We start from the raw sequence: 24,206 nt of genomic DNA, 5'->3' as shown, positions 1-24,206 counted from the left end.
TGTGTGTGTGTGCGTGCGTGCGTGCGTGCGTGTGTGTGTGTGTGTGTGTGTTTCTTGAGTGTATTCTAAAAATCCACGTGTGTCAGCCATGGCATACATGACATACAAATATGATTCCAACTTCAATTCCCATAATGCTTCTGAAGAGAAAAGCTGTGATGTTGCAAGCAGAATGAACGCTCCTGGGCGTTGTAGTTTACGAATAAACATCGCTTGTTAGTTTAATGATATTCAAGCAGGTGACTGACTTCCCCACCGCTCGTCGCCTGGCATCTTATCTTTTTAAATCTGTCCACATTGAAAAAAAAACAATAAATAATGTAAGCCTTTTTAAAGATACACGGAAAACCTGCCTGAACAACTACAATTCCCACACGCCCCCGGAATGTCACGCAGGCGTGCTGCGCAGTGGTAGCTCCGTGTGTGTGCGTGCGTGTGTGGTGTAGTCACGTGGAGACGGTATAGTCCACCTCGGTTCTGTCCAAACAGTACGTGAGCGTTTAGCAGTCTGTCTGTTGGAGCGCCGCTCGGTGCTAAGCTGATTCATGTGTGTTTTTTAGCCACCCGTCCCTTTAAACTAGCCTATTTTATCGAAGAATGAGTGATAACGATGATATCGAAGTCGATAGTGACGTGAGTATGGCCACTTTTAGCTTTTTAAGGATGTCATTCTGCTAGCTTGCGATTTAGCTGAACTAGCGGCTCAGCTAGCGTTAGCTACCAGTAAGCTGGCTAGTTTTGCTTTTCTGTCTTGATAAGTATTACTTACCGGGATTCTTGTTATTTGATAAGCAACACTAGCTTTTCTGGCTACCTCAGAGTTTCGCTAATCTGCTAAATAAATCTACATTCTATTGACTTCAGCGAAACAGGAAGATTTGCTGAACAATTTTGGCTACAATTGTACTTTTTGTTCTGTTTTTTTGCAGGAAGACTCACCGAGATATCACAATGTGGTGCGTAATGCTGGGGGGATTTTTCCAATGCCAAAAAATGCTTCACTGTTGTTGTAAAAGTTGATTTATTCATCCCATTCTGCCTATTTTTTGTTGTATTTAATCGTTATAATGTGGAGGTTAATATTACTTCAAAGAGAATGTGAAAGTACTGCTTTCTGCCTTGTGGAAAAACTAAATTTCTTTTTTAAATATATATTCATGCACGGCAGTGTTCCGTTATTTTCTATAACATTTAACTATAGTGCTTTTGTAATAGTGCAGCGATTGTTCCTCGGCATCAGCGTTAGTAGTGCACTGCAGGGTATCCCCCATCCTGTGTGTACGCGGCCATAGGGAGAGGGTGACACGACATCTATATTTAGACCAAAGCTTTATCCCGCTACAAAGACATGGTTATTTTTCCGGTTAATACAATCATTTTTGCGCTCGGTGGTTTAGTCGCCCAGAGTCTTGATCCCCCGGCGGTTCACTTCACACCACGGGGACTCCGCTCGTTTTCAGGTTTTTGCGAATTGCACATCTAGGTCACTCCAGTAAAGAGACGCCGTTTACATTTGCACTGCGTTCACGATGATGCAGAGCTGGGGGAAAAAGGTGTAAAGGCTTGTTGCATGTGGTGGAGGAGCGGTGGCCGCGCCTGCATCTCCGACAAGCCTTCTGTCAGGAAGGGGTGCTGCGGGATGTTTTCCTGTGTTGCAGTCAGTGATTAGAGCCATCTTCTCTCTACAGGCCACTAAAGGGCTGGCAGCCTAAATGAATGACGTATAGCTGCATCGTATACCAGCGAGAAAAACACCCTGCAGGACTTGGTTGATGCACAGGCTGCACAGCACGACGCCTTACCTCCTGTCAGATACCTAGAATCTAACTGCAGAAATGGCATTACAGAAACATTAGTGTTACATTTTAGAATATGCATTAATGATAATGACATAAGAGATGATCTTTTTCTGCTGGTGCCCTCCAACAGACCTCAGGCCTGTCTCTCTGATCACGCTTACTTTTGCTTCAAAGCAGTCGTGAGCTCAAACGCAGAGCCACATGAGAGACTCAAACCTGATTTCAGCTCACTTAGTATTATTTAATCTGATTACTGAAGCTATAAGCATAAATCTGTATGTCCTAGTAGCTGTTTGCATCCCCCAGAATCAGACGGTTGCTTCTTCCATCAGTGCAAATCTAGGAATGTAGCTTTAAAATCTGCACAGATACTAATAGGGCTGAACGATTTGAAGAAATATCTAATTGCGTCAACAGCAGCCAGTTTAAACCTTGCAGCTCAAAGTTGCACTTTTTAAAAATCACAATTTTGAAATAAAACGATCACTTAGCCCTGCATACAATGTTAAATCTTTAACTAATGGTGGCTACAGTGTGGCAGACATTATAGGTTTCATGGTGGGTCTGTTGTCTGCAGATATGTCTTAGTTGGTGAGATAATAGACTGAATGTCTAGTCACAAAGCGAGCACCAAAGACCTGATGTACAGTATGCATTGTGTTATATGTTAGACATAAATAGAGCCAAAGCAATTAGTGGATTGATACAAAATGTATCTTCAACTATTTATATAAATAGATTGAGTAAACAAAAATTCACAGTTTAGCTCATCAGAGGTGTGGCTGTTCTTCTCTGTTTGATATTGTTTTAAGTTGAATATCTTTAGGTTTTTGACTGTTGGCATTGTGAAAACCTTGGGTTCTGAGAAGTTGCTGACATTTTACAGACTAATTGGTTGATAAAAGAAATAATTTAGACCAATCAAAACAAAACTAAATGAGCTCTACTTGATTATAGCTTAAAAGTAAGGAAGAACATACTGTTCATTTTATACTTTCTATTGGTCTAATCTGCCCACTGGTTTATTGGTGCCTCCACTGTTGCTAGTGCAAGAAGGTCTTCCACATACTCCAGCAGACTGACAGAAGTGTAGGCTTTCATACAGAGAATGTGAGACGGCCATCGGTGGCTATCAGCTCTTCTACTGGGCACCTGGAGCAGTTATGTAACATGTCATGGTCAGGTATGAGTAGAATGGAGGGAGCAGCTCAGCTGGCATTTTATGAAAAACTGATAATGGTTGTACTCAGGTAACTGGACACCTGTTTTTCATGATGCGCTTAACAACTCAGATAGCATGTACCATGTAGCTAAGGAGGCACCTGTGTTTGTGAAGGTAGCTTGATGTCAGAGAACTTTTACAGGACAACGTCACTGGCTCTCGTGCTGTACACATGGTGTAGCTCAGTTCATTCCCAAATGATGATGATAAAAATTCTCATGCAATAAAATTTAGCCACACCAGTAGGGAAAATATGTAAAATAACTTGGGTCTTAGTGAGGTAAGACGTTGCAGAGAATTTTAGAAAGTAAGGTTTAGTGATATGACCATGCATACTGGGAGTATAGCAGTGATTTTGCTGCGCCGTTTATGCTGCCGAGTCGGTCACTTTAATTTCTCAGGGTGTATTATGGATTTTTATACAGATTTATCACATATTTAACTTATTGCATTGGCCAAAAACAGACATTCCTTTCGTGTATGTTTATCCATCAACAGTATTTAAATAAATCTTTCCAGAAATTTAACTTTATTGCAACATGTAATGATGATGTGGTATAAAATAACATTTAGGGATTGAGAATTTTGTCCGTATCTCCCAGTTTTGTATTTTTAGCTATAAAAAAAGTATGCCATCCAGATCCAACACATCTCATCTTGTGATCCATTTAGTCGTAGATGATGGCCGAAAAACAAGCCACGGCTGTGTGAAACAGAACCTCTGCTCTATTTCCCGAAAATGGATGTTTTATTTTATAAAAGTATAAAGAAGTGGCCCACCTCTGCTATAAAACACTGCAGCAAACCCTGTAACGGGATTATAGCAAGAATAGTTTAATTCTGTACAAACAGTTTAAATGTCAAGTAGCTTTAGTTTTGTAGATTATTGGGCGATTTCACCCAGAAAACTTAACATGGGAGTGATGTTTAGAAATAGCCAGGTCCAAAGTGTTCATTTAAAGCACCCAGGGCACTTAATGCCCATTATTGCGTAGTAATTGTATATGGAGCAGCTCCAGAGATTAGTGCTTGAAGACAGTCTTGGATCTTAGTTAACTTTAAAAGATTAATGATATTAAGTATCTTGCCTGATGAAAGAAGCAATGTGTGCGTTTTCAGCTGAAGCTCACGTGCCTATTAAATGTTTTGTGAGTGTTGTGTGTCACCAAATGTGCACATATATAACCCAAACAACATGTGACACAGGATAAACCTGATATCTTCACAATAGGAGCAAAGTCCTGTAGTGTATTCTGTATTATAATTCAGCCACGTGTACTTTCTTAACATCCAGTCTACTCGCTGAAACTATCGAACATGAAATTGTCTGCCAGACTTGTAATTGCACATGCCATCAGTACCAGTCATGTGTTTGTTTATGCCGGAGTTAATGTAGGGAGTGGAGTCTCGCCTCTCAGTGGCTCTTTACGATACGAGGAGGCACGTGGTCCTGGTGGATTTGTCTCTCCTGCATGGCCCTTGTGCAACAGGCCACAGGAGAAGCTGTTACCATGCCAGCCAGACTAATCGCAATGCGGGCATTGTTAGTAATATATGCAGTGAATCTTGATAAAGTGGGTTTTTATTACATTTTCAGTTTCAAATGCGTGACATTTAAGCTGATGGTTCACCTTTTAGGACCTTGTTTTTTTTAGTATAAATTGCTAAGCGATCGCTTGTGTTTGTTACAGATGTTGTTGACTGAGTCACACGTTACACATCGTCCCTCTCACCAAACATCTGACATGCTGAAGGCTTGTCTTAACCTGCGTGTTGTCTTACTTGTGGCTACTTGGACAAAATGAGTCAGATGACACCAGGCCACATGAGTTCGACCTTGTCTCCCATCTGCCTGAGGCGGTGTCGTGGCCACATAACCTTGCTGGATTTTTTTGTTAATTTTTAAATGGGGCCTTGCTTTGTCGGAGGTGTGTGGAGCGAGATGATCAGTCGAGCTGTACGGGCTGTGATGGACTTAAATGTCTCAGTCTGGTAACAGCATGGCTTAGGCCAGAATCACGTGTGATAGGAGGCGAACAAAATTCTGCTCATGAACCTTGAATCTCGAGCTACAAAATGCCAATCTTGAAAGTGCCTTTATAAACCTTTCATGAGGCCTTTGTCTGTTTAATTCAGCCGGTGTAATCCTCATCCAGGACCTGCTGTTTGTCCTCCCACCTCTCACCCCATGTTGAATGACTTGAGTGTCCTGACTTTGACCTGGTCATGAATTTGAAGGGCCACTCCTGTGTGCTCCTACAGAGAAGAGGGAACAGAAATGCAGTGAGGGGGTTGGCATGGGTCACGTTGGAGGAGGGGGATGGAAGCTCAGGAGGAGGCCAAAAGGCCACAGAATGAAACAACTTCAGCTGATAAAAGTGTAATTTAAATTATTTTATTTACACTGTTTTTTGGCCTATTTACTATTAGACTAACGGTGGTTATCGGGTGGTTGGATGTAGTGCTGACAGTTAGTCAGTTGACAGTAAATTAATCAGCGACATTTTGAATGATTATGTATCTTTGTATCTGCCAAGGTGGTTTTTTTTATTAGACTGTTTGCAGGAATTCCCAAAAATCTGACAGTTTTTAGTGAAAGTTGGGCCGAGGAACATGTTATTAGATGAACTATTGCACTTGAATGAGAAAATGGTGACACACTTATTTCAAGATAACATGTATTTTGAGCGAGTTCCAGATACAAAATTGTAGGTTTTTCTCTCGTTATTTCAACTGTGTTAGATTGTATAGCCGTGCTGGAGATGCACACTCCTGCTAGTTTCACTTTCTTGTCAATGTTAAAATAATACCGTTATTGGACTGAGTCAGTTTTAACTCGGGTGGATGACCTTTTGTTGATGTTAAACTGGCATAAATTAGGGTAAGATCAGTCTATAGGAGGAACAATTAGTCGAGTAATTGATAGACAGAAAATTAATCAGTTTTTCTTAATATGTTTTTAGAAGCATTCATGCCAATGGACAGGATTTGCATTTCTGTCTTGTGTGATAGTTAACGGAATATCTTTGGTTTTGGACTGTTGGTCGGACAGAAAAAGCAATTCAAAGTTGTCACGTTAGGCTAGAGAAATGTGTAATGGGCATTTTTTACTATTTTATAATGGATGAAGCAGTTAATCGTGAAAATAAGCAGATGAACCAATAATGACGATAATTGGAGCCCTAACGTAATATTTATATTGGCCTCTTACTAAAAGTCAGACACTAGCTAGTCGTCGTCATTCACATCTGATGCGATGGACAGAAAGATAACTAAATATGTGTATTTTCTGGTTTTCATGATAATCACTACACTGAATTAAAACCTGAACGACAGTGGTGGTGGTGCTGTAAAGGCAGAGTGGGACTCGGCAGCAGAGCGGTTTGTGTAGGTTGACCAGGGACGGTTGGACACCCGCTGTCCTCTACCCATGCTGCTCTGCTGCCAGGCTGAAGGCCTTGTGACTCTTCTCATTGCAGGCAGACAAACGGGCACACCACAATGCGCTGGAGCGCAAACGTAGGGACCACATCAAAGACAGCTTTCACAGTCTCCGGGACTCGGTACCCGCCCTGCAGGGAGAAAAGGTTGGTAAAGCTCAGCCTGCAGGTCCCCCAGGCACACAAATGGCTCATGTAAGAAATTTTTGTACTTGTATTTTTCCCATGTGTTTACTAAAAGGTTAAGTATAATATTTCTAGTTTAAAATGTTCTGTTTAAATCTATAAGTGAGGGCATGTTTACCATGAGGTAATTTTAATGATTTAGTTAATAGATTTTAATGATGATAGTTAATTTACAGAGATGCTAATGTCTTCATTTGCTTAATGTGTGTGCGTCAGAGGAGGGAAATAGTTGAAGGGACTGGGAGGAGGGCAGATGGTAGAAGAGTGCAGATTGGCAGCAGCATTACAGTGATGCAGTCTAAATACTTGGACAAGCGTCAGGAAGTTATTATGAGGACATTTTGTTGCTCTCTTCCTGTTTTCACATCCATGTCATTGAGAGCATTTGGAGCAGGTTCAGTAACTGGGCATGCAGTGTTTTATTTTCCCCTAAAAGACCAGTTCATGACTCTCACGAAGCGTGAAGGGCGGGGGTTCATGAGACGATGTGAGGGATTTTTGCTGATAATTTGTAAGACGCGTTGGGTTACAGTCGATCCCCACCTCTCTCCCAGGACCGTACTGCTATTACGGATCTGTTTTAGGGCCAACATGCAGTATTTTCCTCTTGTGAGAGGAAGCAGAGTAGAATATAAAGAGAGGATTAGGGTTGAGTACCAAACCTGTCAGTAGCTTTTAGAGTTTACAAGACTGCCAAGTACTAGAAGATAGCATCTAATATCTGGTCCGATTGCTAATTGTGTCCCTTTATTGTTTAATCAGACAATTACTGAACATTTTGCCAATTTTACACTATTTCATTCAGGCAAAGGCCTTGTAGTGCGCTTGCATTTAGACAAAATTGAACATTTTAGAACTTTGACGTCTTTTGTTGAATTAAAGGATGGATGGAAAGGAGGATTTTATGGGGTAAAATGTTTTACATTTCTCAAAGAAAGGTATGAAAAAAGTATACTTTTGCAGAGTTTTGGTAAGCCACTGAGGTCCTGATGCATGTCTCATGATCAGTTTATTTAGTAGATGGGGCCCTAAACAGTAATAACACTAGCTAGAGCTCAGACTAAACTAGTCGATTAATCAGTTAGTCAATACACTGAAAATTGTTTTAGATAAAATTACCAAAAAATGGCCAAACTTCACCTTTCTAGTGTTTCTGGTATTGTCAGTCTTCAATATTAAACTAAATATTTTGTCTGGTTAGACAAAAACAAGCGACTAGGATATGTCAGCTTAGGCTTTGGCCAATTAAGATTATTCTTCAGGAGTTGGACTTTGTCTTGGCCTATAAAACACTGCACGAAACCCTGGTTTTGGTATTGATACAGAAACTTGGTTATAGGGCTGAACAATTTTGAAATGATATCTAATTGCGATTGTTTTTAGTAATAGTGCAACTCTGATATGATTTGCGATTTTAGAGGGAACAATAATTTTACATAATTATTTTCATTTTAATTGAAAAACATTTTAAATGAATTATGGGGTGGTTTTTGGGATCTGTACCAAACAAAGATGTTTTAAGTCTGTAGAATATGAGTATATAGTAGGCCATGAATATGTGTAGGCCAGGACATCTGATTGAAAATCAACAAAACTTAAAATGGTATTTTGACACACATTTTGCCTTTAACAAATACTGCACCAATGTGGCCACATTGCGATTTCAATAAGATTTCAGTTAATTGTTCAGCCCTGCTTGGGTATCGTATCTGCACTGCTTTTGAAAAATTTTAAATGATACCCAGCCGTAATGAGCACAAATCTCGCTGCTGCTGCTGATATTAAGTCAATGAATGGCCTCGCTAAGTAGCTCAGGGACACAAGGGAAGCATTAATTAGACATGTCGCAAATGTTTATCAAATGTTTGTTTGTAATCCGTGTACATTTTTGGGGCTAACGGGCCGCTGCAGTGCTTTTGTTTGCTGTAATCGGGGCGAACACTCTGACTGTAATGTGTCAGGGTTGTGACCTAGCCTGGGGATGTCAGACTGAACTACTAGAGGATTTTAGGAGGTTAAGAGCAGGCAAGCTGTGCAGAAACAGACAGTGTTGTCCTAGATTTCCCCGTAGTCTCCTGCAGTTTTTCAGCATATGTAGCATCATGAGAGGAGCAGGAATTTTTGTATAAAAAATGTGATAAGAAATGTGATACTTGCGTCACTGCTTCAATTTCTGCATGTGTCACTAACAGCAGTCTACCAAACAGGCGTCTCGAGCTCAAATCCTAGACAAAGCCACAGAGTACATCCAGTACATGAGGCGAAAAAACCACACACACCAGCAGGACATCGACGACCTGAAGAGGCAGAATGCACTGCTGGAACAGCAAGGTAGCAACGCCGCTGGATTTCAGTTTGTTTCTCTCTGTTTTTGTGCTTCAGGTTGAGGATACTCTACATGACATTTAGACTGATCTGACCACGATTTTGTTTTAAGAACCTAATTTTAGAATCGAACATCTGTGTTTGTATCTAACGACCCCCATGACCTCAAAATTTTTGAGTTGAGCAAATGTGAGAGTGGAGCGCAAGAAGGGAGAGGGTGGGGTGAGGAAATACAAATGCTTCACTGCCATGTTTGTTTTGTTTGGATGTTGTAGTGATAAAAGAGCTTGCGGTTGAATGGTTTGAGAACAAGAAGTCCCAATCTGAAAATCAAAGTGTGTTGTGTCACTACAACTCCAGACCAGTGGAAGGCCAGAGTTTAGCCCCCTCTCCCAGCTAAACTTAGCTTCTGTAACTGTGGGTTTTCTCTTGAACGTTTTCTTTCTTGAGCCATGGACAGTAAGATTTGAACACTGTTGTTTAAACAAAATAATGACGCTTATTTTGTTTGCATCTTTTTCTAAGACACATGCAGGACTGTAGACAGGATTTTCAAAATAATGATGATAATTTTGACCAATTTTCACTTGCAACTGTTAAATTATATTTTTTTTATTATTTATTTCAGCCCCAGGAAGATGCCCCCTGAGTTTTCACTGAGACAATATTTATTTAATGGCCCAATAGTTGAATTGAAATAGATTAAATAATTAAACATGATTAAACTTATATCAACCTTTAAAACCCCACCATTTTAATCTTCTGTTATATAATATGATGAGAACTTCAGGGCACTAAAACTCCCAAATTCATAGGGGGGGAAAAAAACAGAGCATGAACTCAGTGTCCTCCATGGAACCACAGCCCCAGGGATATGTTGTTGTTAAATCATAGCATCTTTGTTAAAATGGTAGTTTTTAAATTTTAGTAACCTGTATTTAAATACTGAGCTTAGAATATTGATGTAAAACCTGAAGAACATGCTAGGTTTTAGAAAGAATAAGAGACATCTAGAGAAACCCTCTGTGAGAAAATACCTAGACTACATCAAGTTCTTACAACATCCAGGAGCACAAGTTATATAGAAACGGATGGTGCAACACAGCTAATCATGACTTCCTCCGTTTTGGATTGTCTGCTTATCTGCATTTCCTCAAAGAAAAATCTCCCTGTTCAGTCATGTAAGGTGTCCCCAGCCTGACTGCATCTCTTAAACTCCCTCACCTTCTTCATCCGTTCATGTTCCTTCCTGTGTCTTGTGTTCATGCAGTCCGTGCTCTGGAGAAGGTGAAGGGCACCACCCAGCTCCAGGCCAGCTACTCGTCTTCTGACAGCAGCCTTTACACCAACCCCAAAGGCAGCGCCGTGTCTGCGTTCGACGGGGGTTCCGACTCGAGCTCCGAGTCGGAAGCAGAGGAGCCGCCAAACAGGAAGAAGCTGCGCGTGGAAGCCAGCTAGAGAGCGGAGCAGTTTTAAAACCTGGCCGAGGCAGCGGGGTAAAAGGGAGGGCGAGAGGAAACGCAGCCTTCAAAGCTCTCGAGGCTCATCGATTCCCACCCCCCCACCTCATGCCAGCAACAACCACCCCCCAGCCTCCCTCACTGCTCCCTCCTCGTTCTCTCGCCTCCATCCCTGGGTGGGCTCGCAGTGGAGACTCATGACTCCTCGAACATCCACACACACCGCCGCCACAATCATCTCTCCTCCCACCCAGTCCCCAAGAACAGGAGGGAGGAAGTCAGAAGTCAGCAGGGTGGAAGATGACTGCGTCTGTCCAGAGAGCTTCAGGTCCCCCCCCCCCATATCCCTCTCTTCCTCTCTTTTCTTTGGTTATCAGTCATTGGTTTCCCCACCTCAGCAACGCCAACAATCCAAAACCCAAAAAGAGGCAGCTTGGCTATCTAAGGACTTGATGCTTTTTTAGTACCCTCAATAAAGCCCCTCCTCCTCCCGGGTTGTTTTTGGGAGGGCGAGTGTGCGGGGCGTACTCCTCCAAGCACTGCTATATTATATATATTTGTGTTTTATTTTGTTATTCTTGATAAAAACCTGTTTAGAATTTACACACACATACCTAGATGAATCGTGCTGGAAAAGTTTACCTTTTTAAAATAAAACATTTGTAGCTTACTTTTTCCACTCAAGAATGTGAAGACGCTTTGAAGCTAATGTTAAAGTGACCCACCTCAGGCCCACTGGATTGCAGATGTTTTCTGCCTGACACGTTTATTAACACAAGATTTAAAAAAAAAAAAAAAGAACAACATAGCTCCTTTGTTGAAATTGATGTTTTGAAGGATATTCCTGAGCTTGTACCGTATTTCGTCCTTTAGCTTGAAGTAGTGAATGACTTTAGGTGGCTGAATACGTTCGGCGTCTCGTTTTATATATTATAAAAAGCATTGATTGGATGTCTTCAACTTCAAAAGTATGTTATGCATTTTGTTGTAATCTCACAAGTCATGGGAAAATGCCAATTTATCATATGTAGTTTTCCTTAAGGGTATGAAATAGGTATTGAATGTCAAAGGTAGCTCCCGTCTTTTGCAGTACAAGAAAGCAAATTAAGTCCCCGTCGATGTTGTGCTTTACACAGTAAAAACCAATGTTGCTAAATCCCCCACGGAAAAAAGGAAGCATTTTGCGTGTCTAGGAAATGTGTGTGTGTGTATGTATATTGTTTCCATTTGATTTCCATTTAGGAGGATATAATTAGTGTAATAGGTCTTTGTTTGTCCGATTCCATTCCATGGAAATTACAAGTATGTTGTACATACTGCCAACAATTGTCTTGCAAGTTGAGGCCTACCTTTACTATGAGACTATAAAATAAACTATTTTATCCTTTAACACGCTCCATGTGGTTATTTAGTGGTCAGACCAGACCGTTAATAAATGCCAATATTTCCTGTAATCTGCTGTGAACTTAATGACGGGTTTTTCATAATAGGTCACCTTTCTGAGGACGTCTGCAAACAGGCTTTCAGACTGAATGTGCTGCGTTACCACAGACAAACAAAACTTCAGGTTTTTCTGGTTTCCACTGATGCAGGCAGGTGTCTAGAATAAATACTGGGGACATAATGTCAGATATAACAATTCTTCCTTTACACAGCTGTTATTAACGTGGAGAAATAAACTGGGCCAGCTGCTGTTTTCGTGTGTGAAGAACAGCCAGTAGCCTCTTATTTCAGGGATATTTTTTTTGCTTGTGTTTCTCATAATTTTCTGCTTGCAGGCAGGAACGTAGCCTTTTTTTTTTTTTTTAGGAATCCTGAGGTCACGAGTCAAAGTTCTCCGGTAACCGTCCATGCTGACCTCCACAGAGGAAGAAATGTTTTAATTATTTGGATGTTTTTTTAATATTTTATTTCTAAAGTGAGTTGATTATTTTCTGCAAGTTTAATTTAAATGGAGCCATTGTTTAAAATAAACTCCTGTGGAAACCAACAGCAGCTTTTAAACCAAAGTAGAGTTGATTATAATTAACTGCCTGATTAATTGATCATCAGCTATTTTTATTTAAAAAATTTCAAGCAAAATTAGCAAACGGTTCCAGCTTCTTAAATGTGTGGATCATCTGTTAGTCTTATATTGATCATTTGAGTTTTAGTTTGTTGATCTGACAAAACAAGTTGTAACGGGTATTACTTCATGAAATAATAGTTGTGGCTCTAAAACAAAACTGTAATAACTGTCAGAATTTTGTACCTGTAATAAGTGCTGGATCACATCGTTCTTTGCAATAAATTATTAGGAAATTATGGTGGAGATGAATGCTTTATTTGAAATTGGCCTTAAAGATATGTAGAATGTGTAAATTCTTTACTGTAGCTAAATCCCCGAAAGTCAACTCTTGCTGATTCAGCTGGTGCTTGTAAAAAAGTCTTCTGATTTGTCTGAAGTGTGCCAATCATTTTAACAAAAGCATTTTGTAACACAATTATGTAAAAGTGCTGTATAAAGTTTTATTAACTTGGGTCATACTGAAACCTTATAAAGTTCCACTTTTATTTCAGAGGATGAAAACAATAGGCATTGCAAGCAAAAAAGTCAGCTGAATGCAAAGCTGCCCACACACAACTGTTGGCCTGTATTCAGGCGACCTCCTGCTAAACTCCAGCCTTCACGTGAGGACGTTATATAGACGAGCCCGGCTCTTGAGCTCATCTAAATCAGACCCGACTGCTGTTCCTTGGTTCGAGTCCATTCCCCAGAGTTGGCTGGTTCTCACACACAGTGAGGACGTCTCCACTGAGGACTAACTAGGACTGCTGGTCGGCTGATCCGGAAGCGGCGGCGGGGTCTGACAGTCCGTCGCCGGCAGAGTCTCCCGGCTGCCTGTTGTACTCAGGGACAGGCAGCCGGTGGAAGTGCTGCAGGGCCTGAGCCACCTTCTCTGGACAAATATTGTAAACTGGATGAGTTGGAGCCTACAAGAGAGAACAAGAGGAAAATAAGACATTTGCTTTACCATAATATTTTACTTTAAGCCTCTATTTGCTCCTATTCTTGATCTTTTCCAACTACTTTATCTTATCTGGATTGGGTGTAATTACAGATACAGTATTACTTATACTGTAAGTCTTAATTAAATTACAGTGTAAATGGCCTCCACTATCCATGGAGACCTTTTAAAACTGGTCTGCTAAACAAGAATGAATGTCTTTAACCACTTCTGCACTGTATAAAGCTTTGTGCATTTTCAATCTTTCTGAAACCAAAAATGTCAAATGCTTTTCTTCACCAATCAAGTGGGTGTGAAGGCAGATAATGTAGGTACCCACACGTCTCAGAAACTATATTAAAGTCTGAAACTGAAAGTTAAGACCGACCTATCAAGAGTAATCCTGAACAAAAATGTCCCTCAAACAAAACCAAAACATTTAGTACGGAAAATCAAGAGCTCCTGTAAAATATAATGGTATGCTGCCTTTGTCCTGTTCTTCTGTATTCTGTCGACCCGAGTTTGTTGCAATGCAATCTAATGCAACACTGCCACAAACGCTGGCTCAAAAATTCCCAGTGTTGAATCAACACCTGATGATGTTTCAGAAAAGAGAGAACCTAATCACGATTACAGAGACAGTGTCCACACCCAGTTCAGTTTCTAAGAATATGTACAGCATACAAAAAAATAATACTGGATTCTGACCTCAAGATTAATGTTCAGTTTAACTAAAGATGTGATTAAACAAACCCACTGTAGGGTTCCTGTTTGGCTGCCTAATTATATACAGTAATCGTGAGAGGTGATATGCATATGCATGCACAGGGGGCAGACTTACTGTAAACGACTGCGAGTGCCAGTAAGACAACAGGAAACAGGAAAATAAAACCAACACCACTGCCGGTGACATCTTTAAGTAACACCACATCTTAGTTTGACTACTATACTGTTCCAACTCCACACCAGCATCAGCACTTCAAATAATGCTATTCATACATCAAAATGTAACCAGGAAATAAACTTATACCGTTGTACAAAAAATAAAAGAAAGGCATGCAATACATTTCAAAGGTGCATGAAACAGTCAAGAGAGCATGACATTGTTTTTGACACTGGCAGAGAGAAAAAGCCATTAGTTTAATAATTTACGGTGGTGCATCAGAGGCAAATTAAGCAGCTGATGAGGCTTTTTAAAAAAGGTGCTCAGTTAACTTGATTTAGAATATTTTCATTTTCCAACCATTAACTGACTAAACCTGGCCATCAATCATGTTGTTTGATAATAAATTAAATAACCCAGTGAGGAGGCTGACTAATGCTGATCTTTTCTGAGCCACTGTCGACACAGACCTTTGGGAATAAAAAACTTTCTGAGAATTCTTCATGCGCCTATTTACATAACTCTAGTTTTTTTTTTTTAAAGAAACCCCCCCCACTTTGGTTATCAGGCAGCCGTGACAAAGATCTATGCTGGATGCAGGCCTTTTTACATTTGAAAAACAAACATTATTCTTAGCAGACTGCACCACTGTCTGCTTAGCTTTTCTCACAGCTCCTGTACTTCTGCAGTTCCCAGGGGGAACATAGAAAGACTGACTAAAACTACAAGTTATGATTGAAAGTATGTCCACATTTTTGTGTCCTCCAGCTTTGGTGCGAGGCATAGTATATCTATTGTCCAAAGAGCCAACAAACTACCTGCTACAACAGGCTGACTTCACAGGACAGGCCTTCCACCTCAGTCACCTGTAACACCTTGAAGCGATAGCTTGACATTTCATCCAGGTGAAGTGAATTCCTGGAGTCTCTGCTGGTTGACTGGCAACCTCAGAGTGACAACAAGACGCGTGGAAGTTACTGCACTTGGCTAAGAAATTGTTCGGGACATAACTCCCCCGTACAACCACACCACCATGTTTTTATACTTTGAAGATATTACTTACAAGATATAACATGTTGATAAGTGCGCTTTAGAGGTGCTGGTAGGCCAATTTTGTTTTCTTCAGACAGAGCCGGGCTAGCTGTTTGCCTTTGTTTCCAGTCTTTACACTAAGTAAGCTAACCGGCTGCTGGCTGTAGCTTCAATCTTTTGTGATTAACAGCGCATGAAAACCAGTTTGCAAGCTAGCTGAGAACTCGAAAAACTGCAGCGTAATGGATAAATGGGGAAGAGGTACTGATGCAAACGTGACCAAACCTACTGCAAAAGAGAACATAAAGCCAACAGCAACAACGCCACAATGTAGCTGTAACACTATCCACTTTTATATAGTTAGTAATTAGCAACAACATCCAGTTTCAAAAGAACACATTAAAACACAACACATGATACTAACGGTCATCTGGTACAGCAGACAAAAAAATGTTGGAAACCACTGATCAAAAAGTCAAAGTGAAAAGGTTTCCAAATTTCCATTATGTACTCTCATTTATTTTGCACATTGGCCAGAATATGCACAAATATTCATCCAATATTGCTAAACTTAATAATGTACTGACTGGACTGTTTAACAGTGCTGTTATTTTTCTTAAGGAACTGGGCAGCAGTCATGTGTTTCTACTAAAACAAATCCACTCTGCTGCAGCCTCACCAATCTGTTCTCCTCCCTGCCGAGGATCATCTCATGATGGAGGTCCATGTTTCCAAAGTGCTGTGCTATGGAGAGGCCGCTCAGACAGTAACATGTGTGGTAGAAATCTCTGGATCTGGACACATGAAGACATAATATAGTACAGTGATATATTAATGATGTGCATGAGTTAATTACATTAGACTAGGGCTGGACGATATGGCCAAAAATGTTATCACGATAAAAAAAAGTCATATCATTCGATATCGATAATTATCACCATAAATGTCAAATCATTTTTTCTTTTGAGTTTAAAGGCTGATTTTTGCTCCTGAGTGAAAGTTTAAGAAACCAGATGGTTAATTGTGGTTTAAACTCTTCTTTATGGTCAGAACCTGAAAAACACTTGATGCCAAACAGTGGATCCATTCACAAATCTGAGGTAGAACATTCAAAACAATTATGATCAAATCTTTTTTCAACAAAAATGCACGAGTAAAATTAAGTAAAATCTTTTTTCAGTCAATTTTTGCTCAACAAAATAAACATCTTAATAGAAAAAGTAAGATGATATTCTTATTGAGAAACATTATTTCACAATAATTATTGTTATTGTTTTATTGTAGAGCCCTACATTAAGAGTGTAGAGTGTGTGTGTTCTGCTGCCAGCCTTAATGTGTTGTGGTGTGTGTGTCCAGATGGTGTGGGACTGACTTGCCAGGCTTATCCAGGAGGCCCCCTGTTGGGTTCTGACAGCAGAAGAGGATGTACTCCTGCAAGGCCTGCTGCTCGAACATCCACCGCTGCCGACTTAGCTCTGACTCTCCTGTACACGATAGGGAAAAAATATTTAATTTTAGCTTTTAGCTATTTCGTTTTTTTAAATAAATGAAAAAATCCAGGTGAAAACTTCATTATCAAAGCACCATTTCCAGTGCAAACTCAGAAGACCTTGTTTACAGTAAAGATTGTGATGATCAGTGTCTTTCAGCAGAAAACACCAAAGGATATACTGTGTAATCCATGTGAAAGTGAAAATGACCAGCCCCTATTTACCACACCCATATTCCTGCAGTGTAGCTGAGAGGAAACAAAAGCCAGTACAGGAAAAATATCACCAAATAAACAGAGAAAAACCTCCACCGTGTGTACCCAATACAGCTCTGAAAACTTTATTAATTATGCTTACACTACAGTTCTTTTTTAATTTTATAATAGATTTTCTGGTGGCTATAGGGAAAATTCTCAAGCCAGGTTTCTCTACATGTTAGTGGGAAACAAGCAACTGATATTGAGTTTACGCCTAAGCGAGAAAGCACTAATGATTCTTTTGATATTGTGCTGTGCTGTTTGTTTTGTCTTTTTAAAAAAAACATTTAATAAGCAAGTTTGCAGGGGGAAGAAAATGCAATTACTGATGAAAAATTTGTATTTTTAGCGCCAAGGTCACATGTTTTTATTACTCTTAAAAGACCTGTAACAACACAACATGCCCACTTTGGAGGCTTTACTATGACCTACAAGATACAGTACCTTCTTTGAATAAGGCTCTGTGGAGGAGAGGCAGGAGTCCAGCCTGCCAGAAAGAGTAGCAGCCGTCCACCAGTTTGTTACAGCGGCCCTGGAAGCCTCCTTCGAATCGCATCTGTCTGCTGACCACCCACCGCTGACGAAGACACACGACGAGCACACATTTAATACAATCAAAATCTGCTACAGCATGCTTTAACTAAACTTTGTTAAACTCTGATCTCTTGGTCACTTCAACTGTAATCTCATCACCCCTGAACACTGCCAGCGACAGAGATATTCCTTTGTATACCAGAGCTGAGATAGAAGGGATGAAGGAAAGCAGGTGTCCCAATGTTTTCAAAATCGGAAGGAATTTGTAATATTGCTGCCATGAAAACCACTAATTGGTTCCCATCCAGTCTGCTTGGCTTGAATGAGGTAATTATGGAAATATATTGGGTTTAATACCAGCTGGGGTCTAGTCTGTCTGAGGAAGGGGGGTGACAATGTTTAGCTTATTAACGTTAGTTCAGGGATTCATTTCAGCCAGTAAAAGAAGGAAAAGAAGTTGAGCATAGAGGAAGAGGTTGAGTGTGTTCGAGGGCCGCTGTAGCTGAGCCGGAGCACTATGTACACCTTACAAACACCAGTTTCTGCAGAGTAGATTCCTTAAATGTAAAACAAAGGAAACATGCTTTATAAATATGCATCTTATTCATATTTTTAGGTTTACCCTGGTCTGTACAGATTGAAGTATGTAAGAATTGTCACCTTTACAATTAGACCATTATTTAGCTGCAACATGCAAATAATATCCTAATGTTCTAGGATTATTGTTTTTCTTCGTGAAGTTACAAGGAAATTTTTAAAAAAAAGGAACAAACAGTGATCTTTGATCAGTAATTTACATCATAAATGCTTCAGATAGACTGATCATTCATTCTAGGGCTGCACTGTGGGTATTCTTCTGCTCCCCTTTCTCTATGCCTGACAGGCAATTTGTAATTTGTCCTCCGCAGTACCAGCGACATTTCTCATATTTAAATGAAGCACCTGGCGCTGATACGCAGGTTATTAATTAACGGCAGTTGAACATTTGCATCTGATCTTGCTACTTCAAACTGTCCTTTTTTGGATTGGTTTTTGCTCACACTCAGAAGCACAGTTAAAAAGGCTGGATTTTCTTCACTTACTTGTTTTTGCAGCTTCGGCTATACAAATTCCTAAAGGAGAAAAATGTCTGTGCTCTTCACTAGATTTTTTTTATCGTCATCCCTGAAAATGGAACTTCAGTAATACTGGATTAATAATACAACAAGGCCACATAAATATGAGAGCCGCCATCAACGCGAATCTTCTCTCAATGTTAGTGATTAATTAATTCTCTCAGAGATGAAACTGGGGCGGTTTTGTGCAGCGTGACTCCTAGCCTACATCACTCTATAAAGGACACCTTAACTAACTAAAGGCAAAGCCATTTTTGTAAAACACCCACTCAAATTCCGCATAATTTTAAGGAACCAAAATGGTTGTCAAAAAACTCTGTATGGGAAACCTTGAAAGCCCATTACCATAGTGCTACTGTCAATGAGAGGATAAATTCTTATGTGTTCTTCTTTCGTGACACAAACGTTTTCCGACATGTCTCCAGATCAGATTATAATGAGTCTCTACATCTATACAAACCTGTTTTGAAGATTAGGGTTCAACATTTATTTCATAAAGTGTCCAAGTAATTAGAATTGCCCATCCTAATTTTCAAAAGCCCAAGGTAACGTCTTCAAGACCCAAAGCTATTTTATTTACGATGACAGCAGATCCTTACATTTTAGAAGCTGGAACCAGCAAATGTTTGGCATTTCCTGCTGTTCAAAATGACTGTAGATTCATTTTCTACAGAATAATTGCACTCTAAGATAAACACCTCAACATTATACGACTTTGCGTGTCAACTGCTCTGACACTGATCTGTTCAGAGACACAGCTCTGCCAAGGCGATACTGTACAGCAGGTGAGTCGTGCTTGACCCGGTGTCCACTTACAACCTTTGCTGAACCACAAAAGACACCTCCAGCTTCACTGCCACTCAGGTTAAACCACCGAGACAGAAAAACATATTTGCGGAGGTTTCCCAGGGGACAGACCGTGTCACAGGATACTTAAGAGGGCGTGCTCTGTTAAACTTTGGCTGGGTGTTGAGTGGATTTTACTACAGGCCTGTGAGGGTGTTTACAGAAGAAGGCGAAGTTTTATAAGCCGGCTAGCACGTGAGAAACAGGTTTTCTGGCCCGTCACATGCAAATGTGACTTGATTAGCACACCGAATTTGAATTTTTGCAGAATGAAAGAGACACAGAATAAAGGCTGTTGCTGTGGGTGCATTTTACATCCTTGTTATTTTGAATTTGACGATGACTGTAAACACTGCTAAAAGAAACCAAAGCACAAAACTGACTCTGAACACTAGCTAACTACATATCCTTTCAATAAGAGATGTGTACAAATTTAGTGGGAATGGTAATTTTTGCATATCATTTTCACTGAAAAAAGTATAAAAATTATGAAGATTTTTGCTCAGGCCTGTACCAAACAAAAATTCCCTCACGTCTGGAGAAAATGATTTGTAGGTAGGGGCGTCTCTAGCTTCACAATGAACAATTTTTAAATGGTATGTTGTGACCCATTTTACTTTTTTCAAAAAAATTGTAGCTCCAGCAATGTGGATATTGTACTTTACCATATTGCGATAATATTTGAATTAATTGTTCAGCGCTACAGGCTGGCTTAGCAGCGACACAGCATCTCTTTTTAAGCATCTGCCCAGAGCACAACTCTAAAAGCTGTACCTATGCTAAAGCTCAGGGGACACTGTTCTGACCTCTTATTTCTCTGGAAGCAAGCAAATGACAAGAGAATTTCCCTACGGGGATAATGTATCAGTATCCCAGTGGCGACAACACAGGAAGCCACTGCAGGAAAACTGTCCTCTGCAACATAAACAACTAAAATGATAATAATGTCAAGGTATCGCTTCCAGCTACAAACAACTGATCTAAGATGCAGGACCGAAGCCAAGCTTAAACAAGCAAAAAAGACCAAAGCTGTGTAATATTCATTCAAAAATGGGACTTCAGCAGGCACCATCAGTCCTTTTACTTAATGAAATCTTGCTCTGGCTTATAACATTTTATCCTTACAGCTGTGAGCGGCCGACAAAAAGGGATATCGCTTCAGCACAAAGCCTCTGTTGTGACTGATAGCATCTTTGTTTTGTCACAGGTTGTTCTGAGCAGGGAGCGTATTATGTCATTTCTAATACTTCTTTTTCTTGAAGCCAGGTCAGGTGCCACAAAAACAGCTTCTTCCCGTCTGCAGCTAGCCTCATCAACAAGGCCCGGGTCCCTCACTGACACTAACCCCTTGCAAATAATACAAATGTCTCTGCACATATAAATACTATTTCATTTCATTCCATATCATGCACAAACCTGGCACATTGCACATATTTGTTGTTAATTGTTAATCTTTGTTGTTGTATATTTTTATATTGTCAATTTATATATTTATGTACACAATATTCTCTTCCGTTGCAATATGTCTGCACAACACAAACCTAGAGTAATGCACATGTAAATATCAGCGACGTTGTTCTTTCTCTGCAAATAGTTATTCTTTTTATTATTCTTATATACCTTGCATTGTCCATTCCATATTTATACATTTCAACATTTATTTATGTCAACTGTATGTTTGTCTACATGTAGCACCTTAAAATCCTCGTATGTGTAAAACATTACTTGGCAATAAAGCTTCTTCTGATCTTCTGATTCTAAGGTGATGCAGAGTTTCTCACCAGCAAGGCTTTGAGATCCAGCATGTGTTCTTTGCCCAGGATGACGAGAGCAGCTGTGCCACAGAAAGTGTAGCCACCGTGGGCCTCCAAACCGGGCACTCCACTTAGACCGCCCTCCCAGTTCTGACAGCTAGAGACAGGAGGAGACAGTCACTAAAACACAATTAAACACTTTCTCCTTCATAGAGACGTGGGGGCACAAAACGGTCTTTAATTATTCAGAAATGGTCCGCTGTGGTGGCGGTGGGTTGTACCTGAGGATCCAGTTGGTCGTGTCCTCGAACAGTTTAGGTGTGAGGATGTTTGTGAGTGATGCTACAGAAGCTGCACAATATGCACTCCTAGAAAAAGGAAAAAACACAGACGTGGGTGAGCAGGAAGTCTCTTCCTACACGTACACATCATCTTCCAAACTATTGTATTTTTAGACCGCCAGCAGACCAAATATAAACATCCACTTTGTTTTTGGTGTCAGCCTGCCATGCTGTAAAGTCATCTCGACTTTGTTACGCATGGATATTAAGAGTTGATAACTACTAGAAGAATTCAAAGATAAGGCTGGTACTTTTTTTATAATTATTTACAAATCCTTTGAAGACACTACTAGTAAGTATTGTCTGTGTAGCCAAAGCATGATACAGATCATTCCTCCGCGCCACAAAACTCCACTGCCGTCACGTTTGAGCAGCATATTCTGTCATTATGGTAAACATGAGCATGCAGCTGTGTCAACATGGAAAAACAACTCTAAGCATGCTCAGTTGTTTCTAAATAAACAACCCTGGTCATATTAACTGAATGTCGTACTTGTTAGTAGGAAAAATAAAAAAATTGGTTTGGTCTCTTCTCTTTGGGGCAGATGTGGATAACAATAGTCAAGCAGTATGTCAAGATACACTAAATCGTGAAAGATAAGGCTGTTCAGTGTTTTTCTTATTGTCAACAAATCTCATGATTGGACGAAACCACTACTCAGTCTCTGCGTGGATCACAAATAAATAATTTTATTTAAAAAAGGGCTAAGTAATTTCCAAAAACAACTTGGCATTATAGTTTTTAGCAAACAATACTCAAACAGGAGTACTACTAGACTATTTCCAGCAGTGGATCAATGCACATTTATCACTGTAGTGTAGCAGCAGGACAGTGTATGTGCGGTTGACTCAAAATAAACTACGGTTTAATGTGTTTTTGGACAATGCTGATCTATGGAACAGAAGAATAAGCTATATAAAGGCTTCAGTCGGATCGTTTCATTGTTGGTTTTTGTCATTTTGTGAGATTTGTTGACAATAACAAACATATTGAATATATACAAACTAACCTTTAAAATGAAAAGTGGGTTTAAGCAAATCTTTATGCTTTGTAGGCCAATTAAACCCTTTAAAGAAGTTAAAACATTTGCTTTCTTTTTTTTTTTTTCTTTGTTCATGAAAAAGTTCCACAGGATGGTGTCAGAGAGGCAAACCCGTCTGAGAGGGAAGGGGTTTAAATAATGCATAATGACAGCAGAACATTAATTGGCTGGCAACAGATAACAGCCTCCGCCGAGAGTGAAAAAAGTAACTTTGACTTTTGAGTTTCTTTGTTGAAACCGAAGACGACACTGTCAAAGCTGCTTATTAAAAACCCACTGCTCCACATAGCAGATTCAAAGAGAGAAAGCGCAACACACGCGCACATACAAAGTCAAATATGAAAATGCAAGAGAGATGTGGGTATTTCTCTTCTTTTCTATCAACACCAAAGGGGAACAAAAGAGCATAAAAAATTCAAAGGAAGATAAAAAGGGATGTACTGTAAAATGTCCTACTTATGTGGTGAAAAGACTAAATGTGCAAATTTGTTGACTGTCGCACAACAAATACACAATAATGAAAAAAAGAGTGGATACCAATTATGCTCTCAACTGTGACCTATTGTTTGGTGATTCATGGATCCTCCTGTAAGGGAAATACTACACCGGGAGAAGGAGCAGAGGGTGGGGGAGGCGGCGGCGGCGTTATCTTCTGGGGCTCTCACCTGACATCAACTTCCCCTCCGACGTGCATCACAAACGAACCATCTGGCTGCTTCACTGACCAAAGGAAATCTAAGAGCTTCTCCCTGCAGAGTAGGTCAAGAAAGGAGGACAGAGTGGTGGTGGTTATTAGAAAAGAAGACGGAGGAGATATACGGTGACAAAAAGAACAGGAACAGGATAGAGTGAGATGAAGCGAGAGAAAGAAGTTCTAAGCAAATTTAATTAAAGCACTAATAAAAGGTAAACACAGAAATCACGACTCTAAACATTAGTAGTTTCACCCTGTCAGTTTGTAGATATAAATACATATATGGGGAGCGAAAAGTTGTATAATGTTGTCATAATGCACTTATAATCAGCTACTGGTTAAATAACATCAACAAGAAGACATGACCGTAATGTTCTCCTACAAGATCACAGTATAATACAGAAAAATGTAATTATACTCAAAGGCATTAAATGCATACTTTAATTAACTAATTAATTAATTTCAAACATCATTATACAGCCACTGATTGAACGCTTTGAAATGTGAACATGGTTATCATTATACTTTATACCATCAAACTGATACAATGTAAAAAGCGCTTGTTTTAGTCACCGTAAAACTGAAATTAATAGCCTGTTCTTTTATTTGCTTCAGTTACTGAAATCTCCCTGCCTATGCTTGGAACAGGCGTCTTTATGGGACAATTCCTTTTGCGCAAAACTCTCACACACTCAAGATGGGAAGTAGGCTACTATTAAAAAGTTTATTCACCAGTATAAATATTACTTGTATAAAAATTAGGCCATCGGATAACATATCAATTATGAATGATTCATT

The 24,206-nt window shown here is 39.9% G+C and overlaps 2 protein-coding genes across 11 annotated transcripts in view; one reads left to right on the top strand and one right to left on the bottom strand.

Moving 5' to 3' along the window:
- Window positions 1-444: 444 nt before the first annotated feature.
- On the top strand, window positions 445-11,822 carry max (myc associated factor X). 8 transcript variants are annotated; one of them, XM_046061504.1, is made up of 5 exons: window positions 446-633; window positions 930-956; window positions 6,501-6,656; window positions 8,855-8,978; window positions 10,243-11,822. In XM_046061504.1, the coding sequence occupies exons 1-5, from the start codon at window positions 598-600 to the stop codon at window positions 10,428-10,430; spliced, it is 531 nt and encodes a 176-aa protein (XP_045917460.1). In that variant the 5' UTR covers window positions 446-597; the 3' UTR covers window positions 10,431-11,822. The 8 variants fall into 8 exon arrangements, with proteins under 8 accessions (XP_045917461.1, XP_045917460.1, XP_045917459.1 ...); XM_046061503.1 differs by having other exon boundaries at window positions 8,843-8,978; XM_046061507.1 differs by having other exon boundaries at window positions 447-633; window positions 6,501-6,608.
- A 1,098-nt stretch (window positions 11,823-12,920) lies between these two features.
- fntb (farnesyltransferase, CAAX box, beta) overlaps window positions 12,921-24,206 on the bottom strand; it is a 25,767-nt gene continuing 14,481 nt past the window's right edge. For 2 of the 3 annotated variants that reach the window (XM_046061499.1, XM_046061498.1), the window contains 6 exons: window positions 21,612-21,698; window positions 21,358-21,487; window positions 17,526-17,658; window positions 16,707-16,818; window positions 16,014-16,128; window positions 12,921-13,405 (listed from right to left, as the gene is read on the bottom strand). In XM_046061499.1, the coding sequence (XP_045917455.1) occupies window positions 13,238-13,405; window positions 16,014-16,128; window positions 16,707-16,818; window positions 17,526-17,658; window positions 21,358-21,487; window positions 21,612-21,698 (745 nt within the window). In that variant the 3' untranslated portion in view covers window positions 12,921-13,237. The remainder of the gene's footprint in view (window positions 13,406-16,013; window positions 16,129-16,706; window positions 16,819-17,525; window positions 17,659-21,357; window positions 21,488-21,611; window positions 21,699-24,206) is intronic. The other variant, XR_006826914.1, reaches the window with a different exon arrangement.

The sequence above is a fragment of the Micropterus dolomieu genome, linkage group LG10 (assembly GCF_021292245.1).
Source record: "Micropterus dolomieu isolate WLL.071019.BEF.003 ecotype Adirondacks linkage group LG10, ASM2129224v1, whole genome shotgun sequence".
Classification (NCBI taxonomy): Eukaryota; Metazoa; Chordata; class Actinopteri; order Centrarchiformes; family Centrarchidae; genus Micropterus; species Micropterus dolomieu.
This window is presented reverse-complemented; position numbering and strand designations above follow the sequence as displayed.